The 19,113-nt window shown below is 38.9% G+C and overlaps 1 protein-coding gene across 4 annotated transcripts in view; it reads left to right on the top strand.

Annotated features, from left to right (window-relative positions):
- The window catches only part of GUCY1A2 (guanylate cyclase 1 soluble subunit alpha 2), a 178,000-nt gene that overhangs the window by 145,552 nt on the left and 13,335 nt on the right, over positions 1 to 19,113 (top strand). Inside the window, exon 7 of one of the 4 annotated variants that reach the window (XM_064170921.1) lies at positions 4,667 to 5,003. The exons of the other annotated variants lie outside the window; for them this stretch is intronic. Within the exon in view, the coding sequence (XP_064026991.1) occupies positions 4,667 to 4,735 (69 nt within the window). The 3' untranslated portion in view covers positions 4,736 to 5,003. Of the gene's footprint in view, positions 1 to 4,666; positions 5,004 to 19,113 lie in introns of those variants that run through there. 4 annotated transcript variants of the gene reach the window in all.

Below are 19,113 nucleotides of genomic sequence, written 5' to 3'. Positions count from 1 at the left end.
AAAAACAACAGGAAAACTAGATAGAGGTGATTCTGCACTTTCAAACAGCAAATCTGTGTGATTAAAAACCAAACAGTGGACCAAACCAAACAGTAGGAAGTGCTGTAATTTGTAAAAATTTCTGTGAGAGCCGTCTGTGACACCTATTTTTTGCCTCTTCCTTTCCAAGAACACCAGCAAAAAGCAGATCTTTAACTGCACTGGTGGTTTCCTCAGCAGCATGCAAATGGAGTTTATTTTCCCATCTACATTAGTTTTAATTAATTCTTTTTCAAATGTTCCAAGTCTGTCTCCTAATGTGTCTTCAGCAGTAATAACAATGTTATGGATAATGCTCTTATATCCTGATACAAGCATTTCCTAAGCATATTGCCAATTTCTTGGGATGACCTTCCAAAATAAGAATGTAACTTACATTTTCTCTCATTATTTTAGGCCAATAGAAAATGATACCCTTATAGGCCAGTGCTGTTACAGGAATTATGGTTTTCTTGTGTTTGCTGTGACACATCTGGTGTGGGAAATCCAGATATCCATCTTTGTCTGTTGCTCGCATGTTTCACTGTGGGCTTAGCCTGTCAAAACTTCACTTACACTGATCTGCCCTTGCCACACCTCCTATCCCATTCCTTTGTTTTGTCTTGTATGGACGTTTTGCTTTTAAGACTTTTCCTATAAGTAAGACTCTCATTTACTCCATGGGATTATGCCCAGGCATATTGGTTGTAGTCTTTAGGATCTGGTGGTTGTTGCATTTGAAATCCCCACAGATTAGTCTGGATAAACAGCCATTGCTGCCTTTTCCCTAAATGCCCTGAAAGAGGCCTGTCTTTTATCACACCCTTAACTGCTGCAGCCCTTTCTTACCTTCCCACTATCTGTACTCCTTAAACCCAGGCATCCTACCCATCCCACAGCATACTGCCTGCTCACCAGCTTGCGCTGCCTTCTGCTGTCCCATCTCACCTTTGACCCAAATCCTTTTTCAGGCCTTTGAGCCAGTGAGAGTTCATTAAAAAGGTTCAAACAGTGTTCCGTGTATAATCCATATCTGCTGCAGCAAGCTGTCAGCTGTTGGTGTCAGCACAGGGCTAACAGGGCAGAAATGCAGTCAGCCAAATCCTAGGTTTTGGTGGTACCTTCTGTTTTAAATTCCGTCAGATTGGGCTAAGGTGACATCAGAAGTACCACTTGTGACCTTCACAGAAATGGCCCATTATCCAAACTGCTACTTTTTTGGGGGTGAAGGTTTCCAGATGTTTACAGGCTAAGCAGAACCAGTTGCATTCTTATGAAAAATATTTTCAAATCCATTGTACACCAATTTTCTAGTGAATTAGTTTGTTTAAATAAAGTCAAGGATATGTAGAAGGGCAAAAGAGCCTCTTGGTGCTGAGTCAGAGGAGAGTTTTATCATTGCCTTGTTCTTACAGCCAGGATGGCAGACCATGGAAAAAGGAGCTACAGTTAAGTAAGCTGTTGTTAAGTACTGCCTGAGGCCTGCAACAAAAGCTTTTTTTCAGTCCACTGAACTTTAGAGGAACTCATCACCCACTGCATAGCTTTGAAAAAATAGAGCAAAGAAAGAAGATCGAAAGTATGCTTGCAAGAAATGGAGAGGCAAATAGTGACCTACTCCACGTATACATCCATTAGTTCAAGCAGCCATAACACACTGGAGAGAGCATCACACGACATGGGGCTCAGCAGAGAGCCTCAGAAGACCTAGAGTCACAACTAATTGCAAGCAAGGAAAGTTGGAAGGCCATCATGGCACTTGTAGCGGTCTGGTAGTTTTTCATAGGTGTTGACAACTGCTATGATTTGAGTCAGAACGGTAGTCCTCATGGCTCCTTGGGCTGACCCAATAGCAGTATTGTGCTTCTGTGGCTATATTAGGTGAGATCTCAACAAGCTTATCTTAAGGCAGCTTGGAGTCTGTATGCCTCACTGAAACTTAACAGTGCAGGTAATACCTTTAAAGATGTTTCAAACAGAAAAATAGCCTCTCCTGGTTTGGCAAAAATTAGAGATACAAAGGGCTCATGTTTGCTTGGCAACATTTCCTCTTGATTAATAAGAAAGTGTGCTTCATTGTTAACAGGACACAGGAATATCTTGGGTCTTTTAATGTGCATTTTTTTTGATGTACACTGTTCTATGATTTAGATAGACATGAATGAAATGTAGACTTTAAAGGAGACTTACATCCCTTTGCTCAAATTCACGTATTTCCAGCTACATGAGTTTGGATTATTGGTGGTGTAAAAAAAGCTCCTGTTTGTTTTTATAGAAAGTAATTAATTGACTTCTGAGAAGAGGAGAGGAGTTTTCATTACTCTTCCACGTTTGTACAATGGGGAATGCTTTCTGTGGAACACGTAGACTGAACATTATTCATCTTTCCCGTGGGGATTATTAGAAGTACATTATGATTCTCTAAATTTGCTTACAAACCAAGATCAATTTCTAAGTAAGATTAAATGAAGAAAAATTGTGGTGAGTTATCAGACACAGTCCACTCTAGTATCTGCTTTATAATGAGCTTTGAGACACCCCATAATGCAGTCTATTGTTGCAAGAATCTTTTGTATGCACACTGCCTACTTTTTATGAAGTAATTGGAATTTAGCATGCTACAGTTTTGAAACATTTGAAGCCAATATCTTAATGTGGGAAGCTTCTGGGATTAAAGAGTTTTGTAATTAGAAATCTTAAATGTGTTCTGACTAATTTAACTCAAGGTTCATCTGCAGTGTTGCTATATAAGTGAATTTCTTAATTTTATGGGCCTTCCCACTCTAATTAAAGATGTCATTGTTTTCATTTTACATTTCAGTCCGGAACATTTCTAGTACAGCTGTAACATTTTACTCAGTAATAAATTTATTGTTATAAAATGTCAGTTGCTGGTTAGAATTTTAGAAAGTACATTTTTAACTTCACAATCATAGGTTTGATAGGGTAATTGGTTTTTCTAATTAATTAATTAGGTAATAGTTTTTCTGTCTTGCCCCTGTCACTGGTGACCCAATAGGTATTCCTGCGCATCCAGTTGAACAGTGTGACAGAAAAGGATCAGTGGATTGATGTAATTCATACTGAGGCTCTCACATCTGCAGTCAAGGCATTTTGAGGTTTTCACTTGGACTGATTTTGTTCCTGAGACCGAATGCTTCCGTTGTATGTGATCTGGATACTGAAAGTGCCTCTAGGAGTTTGTCTTGACATTAGTGTACATCCTGAGAACAGCTACTGCTTTAATTTTCGGTGTCTTTTTCATGCAGACCAAAACCACATTGTAAAGTGAAGCAGGGACAACTAGGGCATGTCCTTCAAAACTGCACTGTTTCTTTGATTCTAAACCACTGTAAGCTGCAGCCTCGTTTTACTTTGGAGATCGCTGCTCTTTAGTAAGGTGATCCTTTCTCTCATGAAGTCTGAATATACAACTGCCAAAAGTTTGCCTGTGAAAGGGTTTGTTTTGATAGTGAAGCTTAACTGTGATCATCATTTCATAGAATCAACCAGGTTGGAAGAGATCTCCAAGATCATCCAGTCCAACCTATCCCTCAGCCCTATCCAGTCAACTAGACCATGGCACTAAGTGCCTCATCCAGGCTTTTCTTGAACACCTCCAGGAACAGTGCATCCACCGCCTCCCTGGGCAGCCCATTCCAATGGGAAATCACTCTCTCTGGGAAGAACTTCCTTCTAACATCCAGCCTATACTTCCCCCAGCACAACTTGAGACTGTGTCCCCTTGTTCTGTTGCTGGTTGCCTGGGAGAAAAGGCCAACCCCCACCTGGCTGCAGCCTCCCTTCAGGTAGTTGTAGACAGCAATGAGATCGCCCCTGAGCCTCCTCTTCTCCAGGCTAAACAACCCCAGCTCCCTCAGTCTCTCCTCATAGGGTTTATGTTCCAGGCCCCTAACCAGCTTTGTTGCCCTTCTCTGCACACCTTCCAGCACCTCAACATCTCTCTTGAATTGAGGAGCCCAGAACTTGACACAGTACTCAATGTGTATGATATTGCTTAGCACAGTTTATTCAGGAGTCTGTTGCTGTTGATAAAGTCTGTTTAGGCCTAGGGAAGTTGGATACTCATCTGAGTCTTCATTTCCACTGAATTATTTCTAGTTGTGTCCCCATCTGCCATATCTTCCTCTCTGACATTAACACTTTGTAGGTATTTGTAGATAATTATCATGTTCTCCCTACTGAGTAATACTTAGATGAGCTGTGAATATTTATGGGGTTTTGGGTTTTTAGTTTTCTCCCTAAAACAAATCCTTTCAAGGATCTGAACAGATTTTTCATCTTTTCACTCCTGCTGACAGTACCTAGGTTTTAACTTAATATTCTTTGTACATCTGAACTAGATTTCTGTAGGAAGGAACTACTTAGAGTGTCATATAACGTTCATAGCCCCAGATTACTTTTTTATGTGACCAGATTGCGTGTTAACTCAAGTTCATTTTGGTCTTCACTCAGGAGACCTTGCACAGAGTTCTACCATTTTCTCTTGTGAATTGTGTATTTATAGTTTATAATGTATTTTGAAGTGCATTCAGTCCATGTGCTTGGTTACCTGTGAATGTGTGTTGTTTATTGCAGATTATTAATGAACACATTAAATAAAATTCATCATAATTTATTTTTCCAGACTAGGCACAAGTGCAAGCGAGATGAAGTTCACATTTATTTAATCTACTTTTTTGAATTTGTCCACTAATTTCAACTGAAGTTAAATACAAGTACAAATTATGAAACTGATGCATTCTAACCTTCACAAAACCACAGCCAGAGCCTCTGAAACATCTGACAATGTCTTTCTCTCCAGCTATTTTCTCTTAATTTATTAAGCTGAAAAGACTTTGAAGCGGTAATATCAAGAATAATGTTCCTTTTGGTTTTTTTCTCTTGTAGGTGATCATAGTTGTGTTGTGCTTTACAGTCTCATTCTGTTATTTCTTAATTTCAAAAGAATTATTATTTTTGTTAGCGAGGTTGGTAGCTAATTCATTTGCCTGTCTTGATGCTTACACTCCACTGATGACCTAAATAATTAAAAAAAAAAAAGAAAGTTCATACTAAAATTTTAATGTTCATTTTAATAAATCCATTAATGTAAAGATCACTTTGCACTCATTCTTTTTTCCTCTGTTTTTCTGGTCTGGGGATAACACTACATTTCAGGTGATTTGAATGATTGCTGCTGCTTTCTGCTTTTCTCACATTGACTTGATTCTATGTAATCTCATCACAGAATGTTAGGGGCTAGAAGGAGCCCACAGAAATCATCCAGTCCAACCACCCTGCCAAAGCAGGATCACTTAGGGCAGGCTGCACAGGAGCACACCCAGGTGTGTTTTGAAAGTCTCCAGAGATGGAGATTCCACAACCTCTCTGGGCAGCCTGTTCACGATGTTTTATTTTGGGTCAACAATTTAAAGGAGATGGATTATTGAGTTTATGGTTCTTCTCCTTTTTAGAATAATAATTTGTGTATTTTACTTCTGCTTTTTGATTACAGAGTTATATATATGACATGTATATAGGATATGAAAAATATAATAGACATATTTTCCATGAAAACATGTCTTGTGTGGAGGAAAGGAGTAAAGAATTAGACTAAAAAGTAATGGAATTACCAGCTATTGTCAGCTTAGACTGGACCAAGAGGGATGGCTTTGGAAGAAAAAGGTTGACTGAAGTTCAAAATAAAACACAATCAAACAAGAGCAACATCGGGAAAGAGTGAGTAATGATAATGCTGAGTGAGCAAAATCTAAGCCTAGACGTCTGTGTCCTTCAGCTGCCAAATTTCCCCAATTAGCAGCTTTAAAGGTTGGCTGGGCAGCAGTCATAAACAATGAGGCTATAGATATTCCATGCTATCACCTGCTTCTGCATCCAAAACTAAATTAGTGCTAAATTTGGTGATTTTCAAGAAAGCATGTGAGGATAATTGAAGCTTAAGATTTCTTTTTCTTTTCCGGTCTTTCTTTTCCACACAAGTAAGAGCACAAATATGCTTTTATTCGTGTGTGTGTATGTTTATGCATTATAGAATAAAATATTACTTGATAAAAGCTTGTGAAGGTGGCCAGAGACAATCTTGACTGTGCTTATCAACTTGTTGAGTTTGCATATTTGCAAAATATACAAATATATATAAAAGCAATTCCTGTGTTATGATTGTGATTTCCATTTTCAGAATGCACAGCCTAAGTACAGATGCATATGTTCCTACGCTTTATTCTTTATCAGTTGTCTATGATGGGTGTGAGACAGAGAGGAAAAGATTACTGAATGAAGTAAAGGAAAATGGTTATACTGAACACTGAAGTATTTCCTTCCCATAAGTGATTCACCTTCATCTGAGAGCAATTTGTCTACATATCCTTGGATTTTGTCATGTTCTTGACATAATCAGGTCTTCATTTGCTAATTGCTTTGAAAATAAGATTGAAATCTTTATAGTCATGAAAACATTGCAACATTCACATTTATACTAAATATCCTTAAAATTACAGTGCAGTTAACAATTTTATCCAAAGTCTTTGAAACAAATAGTAAAATAGTATCTCATTTCCATTCCTGGCACATCTGACATGCAATAATCATCAAATACTGCCTGTAGATTTGCAGCTTAAATATAGAAATAGAAAGTATTACATTTTCATGAGTTAGAGTGATTTTTCGTTGATTTCATTAACCATTTTACTTGCAAGTGTATTTTTTAACCTAGATTTACAGTGAAAGTAACAGTTATACAGAGTACTCTTGATACCGGATTTTGTCATACTTGTTTTGTGGTGTCAAGAAAGTGTGATTGATTTCCTGAAGTGCTGGTTATTCGTGAATCATGAGAGTCTGCGAATGCTCTGCTAAAATCTTCTGTACAAAACAGCACCTTGTTTCTCTTAATGCTCGTTCCCTTTGTTGTGTGAAGCAGTTATTCTCAGCTCAGTGGATTTGCCTGTCTGAAAGACTTCCATAAAATCATTATATGCAAATGTGTGTTTCAATTTCACTGAGGAGGAAATTCACTTTCCTTGCGTAATTCTGAAGCCCTGTGATGGTGAAGAGCAAAGGCCACTAAGGATTGTTAAGACCCTTCCCTGTTATAGCCAAGGTAAAGTTTTAGACTCCAGTTTATAGGATCTATATAATTACTTTTTATATGCTATTGTCATTGTCTGTCAGCTGTGGGCACTTCCTCCAAGCTTAAGAGGAGACTCAATTATGCAAAAATCATTGTGTTCATCAAACTTTTATATTGTCCTGCATTAAGTCTATGGAAATTGAAATTCTTAAGAATGACCTGATGAACAAGCAAAGAAACATAGTGTCAGTGCCATTTTATTTAATTGGGATGTTCTTAGCCTTTTATCTTTCCATGTAGTCTTTCCCTGACTTACTGTATTTCAAAAGAAAGCATATGTTGACTTGTTTCTAGTATTTATTCAATTGGATATATTGTTTGTTAGATGGAGAAGTGCTAAAGGAAATTGTTTCTCCACTTTTCTCAACTTAGGAACAGGCGTATTTGCAAAACCTGGCCCATTGGTTTTCTTCTCATGTCTACTGTGTTTATATGGAGAAGGGAGCTCAATCAGTTTTTAATCATGCTTATGTTTGCCATGGTGCTGATTGCAAGAATCTAGGGCATCCAGTACAAGCTACACACTTAAAATGTGTCTCCTCTTTGTGCAAAAAGTATTCAAACACTTTGCAGTGGTAAAAGATTAAGTGACATAGTCAATAATTTACCATGAGATGGAAATTTGCTTTTGTGACCAAGAAGGCCAGCACCATTTTGGGGTGTATTAGAAGAAGTGTGGTTAGTAGGTCAAGAGAGGTTCTCCTCTCCCTTTATTCTGCCCTGGTAAGACCATATCATGAATAGTGTCAAGTTCTGGGCCCCTTAGTTTAAGGACAGAGAACTGCTTGAGAGAGTCCAGCATAGAGCCACAAAAAATGATTAAGGGAGTGGAACATCTTCCTAACAAGGAGAGACTGAGAGAGCTGGGTCTCTTTAACTTGGAGAAGAGGAAACTGAAGGGTGACCTCATTAATGTTTATAAATATGTAAAGGGTGTGCACCAAGAGGATGGAGCCAGGCTCTTCTTGGTGATATCCAGTAGCAGAACAGGGGGCAATGAATAGGGGGTAGAAGTTGAGGCATAGGAAGCTGTATGTAAACATGAAAAATGTTTTCACTGTGACTATCACAGAACACTGGAACAGGCTGCCCAAGGGAGTTGTGGAGTCTCCCTCTGTGGAGATATTCAGGACCCACCTGCATGTGTCCCTGTGTGATCCTGCTCTGCAGAGGGGTTGGACTGGTTAATCTCTCAAGGTCCTTTCCAGCCCCTAAGATTCTGTGACTCTGAATAATTAAGGTTTCTTTAGAATAATGGAAGCCTTTGGGAAGAATCTTGATACAGTTACATCATTATTTTACATATGCTAGGTAAGGTTGCTTCCAATAGTAAATGTGCAAGAATCTCATGCCTGAATGGTTTCTGTAGATTTTAAAGCTGTTATGCAGCAGATCCATGCTGATTAGTTCCAGGCTTTTCCCAAAGCAAATCAATATCAATTTAATTTGAGCATAAGAGCACGTATTATGATCAAAGGATGAAGCATGACTTTTCCATTGAAAGGCCATTTCATTTTACACTTTCAAAGATTGCAGGCCAGATTCAAAGAACATTATGTTAAAATATTTGGAAAAAATCTCTGCTGTTCTACAAATAGAATGGTCTTCTGATGGGGTCCAACATCAACACCTGTTTCTTTGATCATTTATGCATAGAAGTATAACTCATTTTAAGCAAAGAAGATGAAAGTGTTTCAACTTTGCCATTCTGAGGATTAGATTCATCTCTCCTGTCTTTAGTTGTCTATGCATGAAGTGTCTAGGCTAAATTTACCATTAAATTTCTGCCCAGAGGGTTATACACTTTCAGTAGTGATAGATCCAGTCCTTCCTAGGTGCTAGTTTGGAACATAGAAAATTGCAGCTTGGAGGTTATTTACCTCCTTGATTTAGAAAAAGCCTACTAATCTAACTTAAATGAGTTGCCTGGGTTTTATGTGGTTGCAATTAGATGAAATCAACTTTAAATTACTAAATTAGCTAAAGTATTGAAGACTGTTTCTTAAGGTTAAAACCCTTATGCCCAACTCTTTTTTTAGCAGTTTTCTTGTTCCCTTAAATATTTTGAGCATTGTGTCATTTAGCCTCGTTAAATTTCACCCAATCTATTCAGTATATGTCATATGATGGCACAGTGAGACAAAGATGTCCTCCTACACTCAGGATCAAAGAGAACTTTCTGATGAATTTTTTTCTTTTTTGGATGTCAGTGGAGAAATATCCTCCACTGCTATGTGGGCTTGCTTGAATGATTAGCTCTTTTTAAAGTGCTTGAACACGCAGATTCACGTAGTAATTAAATTCCTGCTGTGAAAATTACTGTTCAAAGAAAACAATAAAAAAATATTTTGATTAAATGTTATATCAGTAATGAAATGCAATATTTTATTGGTGAGGTAGAATCAGCAAGCTAATGAAGACATTAACATGTCTTCTTTGGAATCTGTCTTAGGGGAAGTACTTAGGCCTTACACCTATGGAGTTCAGCAGCTCTTTATGTAACAAAGACTCTCTGCTCCCTTTGAGAAAGGTGAATCCTATCTGATGCCAGCAACCCTGGTGCTGTGTAGGCCACCTCATTATCAAAACCCCCAGAACTGCATCAGCGACACCAGCCATGGAAATGTGTATTAATAGACTGGATCTGTCTGTTTCTTCCAATGTTACTGCCGGCAACTGGAAGGAGAGTAAAAAATCACCACTACCCCAGATTCTCTCACTAACCATCCTAAAGCCCGGAAGTCTCCTTTGATTGCTCTTGTAGTACAAGTTGCAGCTTCTTCTCCACCCACTTGGAACAACATACCAATCGAAGGAGTTTCTTAGTAATGTCCTTAACCCAGGCCCCAAGGAGACAGCAGACATCCCTAAAACGAGCGTCTGCCAATATTTTGGACCCTCTTTTGCCCTCAGAAGGAAGCTGCTGTCAACTATGTCCCTTCTTTTCTTCTGTGAGGTCATGATGTGGAGGGTAAGCCTTTCTAACCTTGGCAACACCTCTAGTGTCATCCACATCATCCATTGACTGACCTTCCACATCCAGAGCCTCATACGTGTTGTACAGAGGAACCTGGGAAGCCAAGTGGGTGAGGAGAGGTTTGTCCTGACATACTGAGAGTAGACTTGTCTCCATTCACTGATAGATTGGACTGGATGATCTTAGAGATCTCTTCCAACCTGGTTGATTGATTCTATGATATGACTGTATGGAAGGACTGTAGTTCAGAGATGTGTATACATTATATGCATCACATTGGTTATAATATAATTGTATGCCTTTTACACTAATCACAATCACTTTATCATGATTTAAAATTAATTTGCTATTTTCAAGGAATTAAATCCTCATTAGTTTATTATTGTATTTCTTCTTGTCTGTATAGTTTTGCTTCAAATGGGTTGAATAATTCCAAGACTATGTGTAAGAAATCTAGGAAATTCTTATTAGATAAAAGCTAAGCATACTGTTTGAGTATGGAGGAAGTATATCCTGTAGTTTAGTTTGGTAGAACACCTTGTGAAATTCAAAGTGATCTAAATTTTCCTCTGAGCAGGTCTGTTCCTTGGCAACAATTCTGTTGTGAGCTGTACTGTCATATGTCCCTTTCCAGAAAGACTCTGTGATATTTATAAATCTATCTAAGAATACAGATAACCCACACATTAAAGCATATGTCAGGGCATAGTTGTCAGTACTGTCAGCTTGCAGTTTTTTGAAGGAGCAGAAAGTCACATTGACTCATCAGTGTGTGACCCTGAATTTAGACCTCTGAGCTCTGTAGAGTCTGTTTAGTGTGAATGTATTTTACAAATATATGTCCCTGTGTAAGACATACATTGAGATGGAGAGATAGCACTGTTGTAGAAGCTGCTACAAAATATTAGAGTGGATAAAATCTTACAGAGTTTGGCATATTTGGTCTGAAAGGATATGGCAGCTCATCACAGACACTGCAAATGGTGACTGCTTTCTGAAAGACAGTACAAGGACAAAAGGAGGAGGGTCCTTACTGAAACACAGAGTATCACTCGATGTGTAAGGGCAGAAAGTGAGGATTGATTTCCTTTAGAAGTTTTAGTGTGCAGATATCCATGTACATCAAAACTGGTGTTGAACATCCTGATCCAGTGGAGTATTTCCTACTGTATTCTAATGTTTTACTGGCTGAGGACATCCATGTGCCTGGAAGTATTTGTGTAGAGCTATCATCCCTGAATTCTGCCACCAGCTTCACACAAAGACTTGAGCAGCTGCCAGTCAGTCACATTATTAAGACTTGAAATGCTGCAGGCTGGCTGAGTGGAGGATTATTTCTGCCTGTGGTTACTTTCCAAACTGTGTCACCTACTTCCCAGCCTGCCCTCACTTCAGCTCAGTGTCTCTGCAAGGGAGACACTTCTGTGAAAATTAATTTTGAGTCTTTCTGGATGCAGTTAACCTGTGAGGCACTCTGAGAATTATCTTTCTGGCACAAGAGTACATTTTTCAGAGTGTGAGAACTGTTTATTAAAGTCCTTCTCTCTCTGTATGTGGTGGGAAGAATGTATACAGCTACCACTCCCCTGAAATTTATTGTAGTTCATATATGAGGAAGAACAAACACCTTTCCACTACAAAAAAGGATTTCTTCTGGCTCAGGAAATCCCTGAACTAAAAATTACTGGTTACAGAGAGAGAATCTTGGAAATGATCATGTATTTTTGCCCTCTGGTTATCAGAAGACAGGTTACATGTATCTATGGTTTGAATTGGAAAGTCTGCTAGCATGTTGTAATATCAAATACTCTTTAGTGACAGACAAGAGGAAAGGTACCCACAAATTCTTTCTAATTCTGTCTCTCAATACTGTCCAAAAAAGAGCTTTTCCTTTTCAACTGAAAAATCATTCTTCGCTGTCTTGTCCTTATGCAATTCTTTATACTGTCACCTATCAGGAAGGATGTCTCTGATGTCACCTTCTCTTCTTTGGAATTAAGCATAGGTTACTTGAAAAAATAGGTTTGTAAGCCCTTAAGCAAGATTGCAGATACTTTTGCACAGCACTTGAAGAATATTTATAGAATCAGTTAATCTTCCTTTCAGGAGTCATTACAGCTTGAACCATCATTTTGTTATCTAATTAGCAAAGGAAGTATTTTTAAATCTTATCATGCAATGTCTGAGTTTTGACTGAAGTGAAATATGGATTTTATTGTGTTCTATTGGTTGTCAACATGCCAGACATATGTTGGTAGAAAATCTCAGATTTGATGAAGTTTTATAAAATGTTCTTGAAGGAGACAAGTGTCAAGGTCCAGAGAACAGAGATTAACAATATCTCTGTCCAGAGAAGCAAGATCTATTCCAATAGATTTCCGTGCTGTTAAATTAAGGTGCAAGCAAGACCAAATATCACCACAAAACTATTTATTAAAGGATAAAGTTGAACAAAACAGAGGGAGAGAGAGATGGGGGGAGACAGAGAGAAGGAACAATGGAGAAAAAGAGAAGAAGCAAGGAAGGAAAGAAAAGAGCAGGGATTATATTACCATCAGCTGAAGATGGGAGTGGGGGTGGATCAGGGTTGGAGAGAGAGATGTGTGTGTGGCCCAGGGATATTCTCCTGTGGAGTTTGTCAGGAGTTCTTTCTCTGGAATTGTTCTGTGGGAGTTGTTCCCTGAATTCTTCTGGTGGAGGTGCTCCAATGGAGGCGTTCTCATGTCTTTTTATACAGCTTTTTAGATCGGTGTCCAGGTGGAGCTCCCCAGGAAATCTTACTGTGTTTCCATGCATTTGCAAGGGTCTGTTGGCCAGCAGCACCGGGAAGGGCTGCTTACCTGTCCCTACCCCAAATACACATAAGCCTTTTCTCTTCGGAGTAGCTGATGTGAGGCGTGCACATGCTGGGCATTCAATCCGGGCTGAGGTCCGGGAAGTCCACAAAGGCACTGTATCTCTGTTGATTTCATCCCTGAGCTTTGGGCCAGGAACCTGGCCTGAGTCTGGGACAGTAACAAAAGCAGTCTTCATCTTTGTCGATGAACAAGGGAGAGACGACTTAGACTCTCACAAGTACTGCTACTCAGAATATAGAATGATACCTTTCCACTTGCATTATAATGCCAAAGGTTTTTTCCATAGAAACAATGTGGGAAGTGGAGGAAAAAAAGAATGAGGTTTTCAACAAGGCTTCAAAGGAGAAAAATGTCAAGAGCTTTGAACATAAAGCAAGCTACTGTGTTTGCTTCTTTTGGATGTACTGATTAACAGAAAAAAGATATTAAGGAATACATTAAGAATGATGAAATTTACTTCAGGCATACCATTGTGTTCCTTTGCTCTTTATAAAATATTTTTTTGCCTCTTTATTGTAAAGTGAGTATGAATACATTGTCAGTTTTCAACATTGTGTTTATTTTAATCTCAGTATGGTACCTAAGAAGGCATTGGAAGTGATGGAAACCGATGCCCAGCAGATAAAATCAAACCAAAATAAACTCAAAACAGATAAAAACAAAGCCCAGCACTTTTACCTATAAGGAAGAAACATTATGGCTTGTCAAGATTCAGTACGTAAGAAAACCAGAATATCTTTATGTTGATCATCCTTGTTCATGTTTATTATTGACTTGTTTTCTCTCAGTCCAGTTTGGACTATCAGTTCTCATCTGTATCGTTGTGAACATGTTTCCCCATAAGAGGGTGACAGTAGCTCCAGTGCTCCTTATCTTTCCTTATGAGCCATCCTTATCTGTCACTATTACACTGACTCACTGTCCTTCCTGTCACTCAGGTTGTTAGCCATTTCAGCTCCCTGTGCCTTACCCTGTAGGCAGTATCCAAATACTGATGCATTTCCTTTAACATTTTCTGAAGCTTCTTTTCCTTTCCACATAGCTACGTCTTTCATCCTTCATTGATCAGTGCAGGCTGCTTTTCTTACGCACTTCTGACAATCACTACCAGCTTTTCTCCACCTTGCTATTAGCACAGTTGCAACGAGAATCAGATTAATTAGTACTTCTTCCTGTCATTGCAGCAGTTAAAGTTGTTCTTTGTCTGAGTCCTCTTACAGGTCTTTTGATCTTTTTCCACACCTGTTCATATTTCATTCCCAGTTGTACTTTCCAGTATTCTTCTCCAGAAAAACTCCCCCCCCCCATCTCTTCACTATTCTGCAAATACAGGGTTTGGTATTTTCTGTTTGTTTAGTGATGTGTTTTGGGATTTGGGGTTTGTTGTTTGTGGGTTTTGTTTGGATTTTGGTTTGGTTTGGGGTTTGGTTTTTTTTTTAATTCATTTTTCTTGTCATTCTTCTCTTTGTGGTCTTCCCATTTCTATGCATAATGTCTCTGAACTTCTGAACTTTCCATCTCAGTTACACATTTCCCTTTTATCATTAGCCAAATAATTTAGGACAGCTATAGGAGCAGCTGGCACAAGTGGGGGGCATGCATTTTGTTAAAAATGTTCCATCTAAGTGTAAGATAATTAACATACTTACAATGTATGTTACATATGTATTAAAGAACATGAATAAATACAGTTACGTTAGAAAAGTGTTGCACATCCTAGTGTTACCACCTAATTTGCATTTCATATGTTATTAATGATACTGAATGCTAATTGTTCTGAGAGAGCACTAATAAGGGCTTGTCTATGTGTAATTTATAGAGAGGACAGACTGGATTATTTTACTTCTAAAGAGAAAGCAGTAAAATAATAACACTCTTACTGAATTGGAGGGGAATATGGAAAAGTTGCATTTAAAGATGTGCAGGGAGGAAAAAAAGCCCACAGAAATTGTGCTAGTTTGAGCCTAGCTAGAATGTTTTGGTGAGAGGAGCTAGATTACAGGCTGTGAAAGGAAAACAAGGCTGATGTCTACCTCACTCATAGGCTTGCTAAGAGGTATAAGAAGAATCCAAACATAGATAAGAGAGTTGTTTCTGCTTCTTCTGAGGGAACTGGCTGAGCTGCTTTTCTCTCTAGCCTCTCTGCCGTCTCTCTGATTTATCCACTTTGCTTCCTAACCCCCTGGCTGAACCTCCATTCTTCCTTGGGACTGGGGTAAGGTTGAGAGGAGGGGGAAGAAGGTGAAGGGGTGGTTGAGAGCCCCTCCTGGGGACTCAGGGTTCTGGGAGGGCTGTTGTGTTTCTGTATTACCTTTTACCTTGTATATTGCTGTCTATAACTGTATATACTGTAAATATCTGCTTGTATAATGAGCTAAGCTGTAAATAGAAGCTTCATTCAATTTCCGGAGCCAGCTGAGTCTAGTCTGGGTGATTTCCAAAGTGGGGGGGCTGGGGGGAGTGGAACACCTAAGCCATTACAGAAATACATGAATTCTTAACACCTAATACAGATACAGAATCCATGAGAATTCCCCCAAAATCTTCCCCCCAACCAAGCTAATCCACCAAAAGCCCAGCGCCCATTTTCTCCTCCCCTACATTGTCTCCCGTTAGGCCTAAGCATGCCATAGATTGCGCAACTCGAAATTCACTGTGGCTAAGGCCTTAAAGGGCCAAGGGCAGGTTTACTTCCACATAGTTACCCCAGATAAAACTCCTCAAGAGATCTGAAAGGAAGGGAGAAAAGAGAAAGAATTGACTTTGCTGCCCACTTATAAATGACAGCAGGAATATGGGATTGAATAACAGTATTATGATTTCCAGGTGTGATGGTTTGGGGGTTACCCCACCCCCCTCACACTTTGTATTTGCCCCAGCTAACTCAGACGGACCCTGGGAATATAGATGAAGCAATTTATTTACAGCTAGCAGAATTTACAAGCAGCTATTTACAATATATACAGTTATATACAATTATATACAGAAATATACAAAGGATAAACAATACAGAAGCACAACTCCCCTCCCAGAAACCTGAGTCCCCAGGAGGGGCTCTCAAACCACCCCAACACCTCCCCCGGCCCTCTCAACCTTACCCCAGTTCTCAGGAAGAAGAGAGGTGCGGCCAAGAGGTTAGGGAGCAAGGTTAGTAGGAGCAAGGTTAATGAGATGTGACCAGGTCTGAAGGCAAAGGCAGAAGAAGAAAGACAAAATGGAGAAAAAGTCTTTCTTCTTCCCAGAGTTCTCAGCGTAACTGTGAGAGAAGGAGACATCATGTTTTTCATTCCACTGCCTGTTATCAAGTTCTTTTACCAAAACATTCCAGCTTGCTTCTAACTAGCACACCAGGGGTGACCGCATCTGTCCCCTGGGACAGGACTTCATCTTTGGGGTCTTCTTAAGGGAACCTTGGACCCCTCAAACTACCATGGGGACAGATATACAGCATAGTTTGGGAATTATAACTATACATTGTATAACTGCTGTTGTTGTTCTAAGTCAATTTCTCTAGGCAGATTTTCTTTTGCTGCTGTGTCAATGTGAGAGGTTAATGTGCCCCAGCAAATATTTTGTACCTACCCACTGGATGAGACATTTTCTTCCTTTCAGCCAAATCAAGGGGGTGTTAAATCTCTTTATATACTAAATAATAATAATAATAATTTTTTAAAAGCTGTTTCCTTTCTTTTTCTGTCTCATCTCTTCTCTGAAAGTCAAGAATTTCACAGGACTTATGTACTCCTTAGTAAATCTACACGTTATTGCTGCTAGCCTCAGTTTCTCCATGGAATTCGTCATGGCTTTAGCTTCATACATCAAACCATGCATAGGAACTTTTTTTTGTATTAAGGGTGGTATATCAACTTGTATTTTTTCAGCAAAACTGACAGTGTAACATCTGGTTTCCTTGGCTCATGCAGAAAAGTCATAACCACACAGGTCATTTCCTCAGTGTCTTTTTGAAAGAATTGTGAGAAAAGATCTCGAAAACATTTATTCTTTGAGTGAGGTTTGGGTTCTTCCAAAGAACCCAAAAATTTCCTTCTGAGATTTTGGAAATCTTTTGGGAGACCTCTGTCACTGAAGCACTGAATGAAATAAGGCTATGTGGACATGTAAAAGGAAGCACATGAAGAGTAAAAGTCAAAATGCAATCACTACCAACTTTAGCTTTTACTGCTTATATTGCAAAAGTAAATTTTATTTTTCCAGTAAATTTTATTTTCCAGAGAGGAAGAGACTAAGGAGTGCCCTCAATAATGTTTATAAATATGTAAGAGATGAGTGCCAGGAGGATGGAGCCAGCCTCTTCGGTGGTGCTCAGTGACAGGACAAGGGACAATGGGGGGAACTTGAGGCATAAGAGGTTCCGTGTGATCCTGAGGAAGAAGTTTTTCACTGTGAGGGTGACAAAGCACTGGAACAGGCTGCCTGGGGCATTGTGGAGTTCTTCCTTCTGGAGATATTCAGGAACTGTCTGGATGCGTTCCAGTGTGAGCTGCTCTAGGTGATGCTGCTCTGGCAGGGGGGTTGGACCAGATGATCTTTTGAGGTCCCTTCCAGCCCCTCTATGATTCTTGATCTTTCCAGTATGTTTTTTACTACTATATTTTCCTTCCACTCTACTGTTTACTCTGATTTTCACATCCCAGCAGCATAACAAAGTTAGTCATTCTTCTTATGGTTTCAGTATGGTCCTCACATGTTTGAATTTATCCTAGAAGAGATCACAGCAAGTGGTTCATATGTGTTTTTAAATGTGCAGAGTAGTAGTGAAACAAATAGGTAGCGTTGGCTCTTTTCTTGGAGTTTTGTATGAAACAGTTAATTTTCTGCCATCTCAGAAGACCAAGGCATTGTAAATAAAATCTATATTATTTATTGAAAGCTGAGAGCATGCTTCTGATTGTGTGGGCAAGACTTTCTGCTCGTAATCTGTTCCTGAGGGCAGGTACTGACCTCACTAACATGCAGAAGGGCTGCATGTTAGTCACTTTGTGACTGCTGGAACACCTTTTTTTCACTGGACATGAGCAATGGAATTTAAATCTATTTTTTGACAAAAGCAGGAAAAGTTCGTGCCCCAGAACACAAGCAAAACAATGTAGGCATGATAGGTTTGCACAGATCTTCACAGTCAAAGCAAGTTTGAAGATGTTTCCCAGCCTGGTAAAATAGAGTATTTTAGGGGTTTCAGTAGGTCCCCTCCACACTGTAGTAAAGGTTTAAAATCTGAATTAAATTTGAGAGCTATTTTCTCACAGAGTATATATAAAAAAATTTAGTCTGTAATTAACAGCAGTATTGTGAAGATTGAAGGTTATGTGTTGCCTGAGAGAATGTTTTTAGTGTCACACTGAAAGCAGAACGACATCTTCTTATGTTACACATGTGCTTGGTGTCTAGCAGTCATTTATGGCAGAGAAACTTAATTAAAAGGGTGCTTAGCTTTGTGGTACAAGTCTTGGACACACGAGAAGAGATAGTAGAATCATGTGGAATCCCACATGCTTGTAGAACTTCATGAACACCAAGGTTATAAAATACTGGCATTGATCTTAATTGTTAACAATTTTTTGGTTGGTTAAGTATACATTGTGTTATTAAAAATATAAGGGTTAACACAAAAAAGCACAGTGGAAAAAATGTGTAGTAGGTCAGACAACCATATTGAGAATGGCATTAGTTAAGTAACTCATTCAGTCTTCATTATTCCCTGTTTTAGTTGCTGTTGTGTATTTCCTCCACATTCTCATGTTTTGCTGCAGTCCACTTACTGTAAGAGATCTAAATACCTTCTTTCTATTTAGTAATGTTGCTAAGTTAACAAGATACTTTCCTATTAGCAAAAACTATTTTTTTGACAAACACAATTGTTTGGTAAAATGTATGCAGAATAAATCTCTCATTTTATTGTTCACTGAAAGCTGAGTGATGCCTCCAAGCTTTACAGGTAAATGCAGTCGCCACATCTCTCAGTTTCAGGATATGATTGTTAAAATAGACACATGTGCTTTTTTAATTTGCTTGGCATGTGTTTTTCCTTGTTTTGAGGAAGATACAATTATTTTTAAAGTCACTGATGCCTTAATGTTCAGCATTTT

Source organism: Pogoniulus pusillus, chromosome 3, assembly GCF_015220805.1.
Source record: "Pogoniulus pusillus isolate bPogPus1 chromosome 3, bPogPus1.pri, whole genome shotgun sequence".
Taxonomy (NCBI): Eukaryota; Metazoa; Chordata; class Aves; order Piciformes; family Lybiidae; genus Pogoniulus; species Pogoniulus pusillus.
Note: the sequence above shows the minus strand (reverse complement) of the source record. Positions and strands in the feature narration are given on the sequence as shown.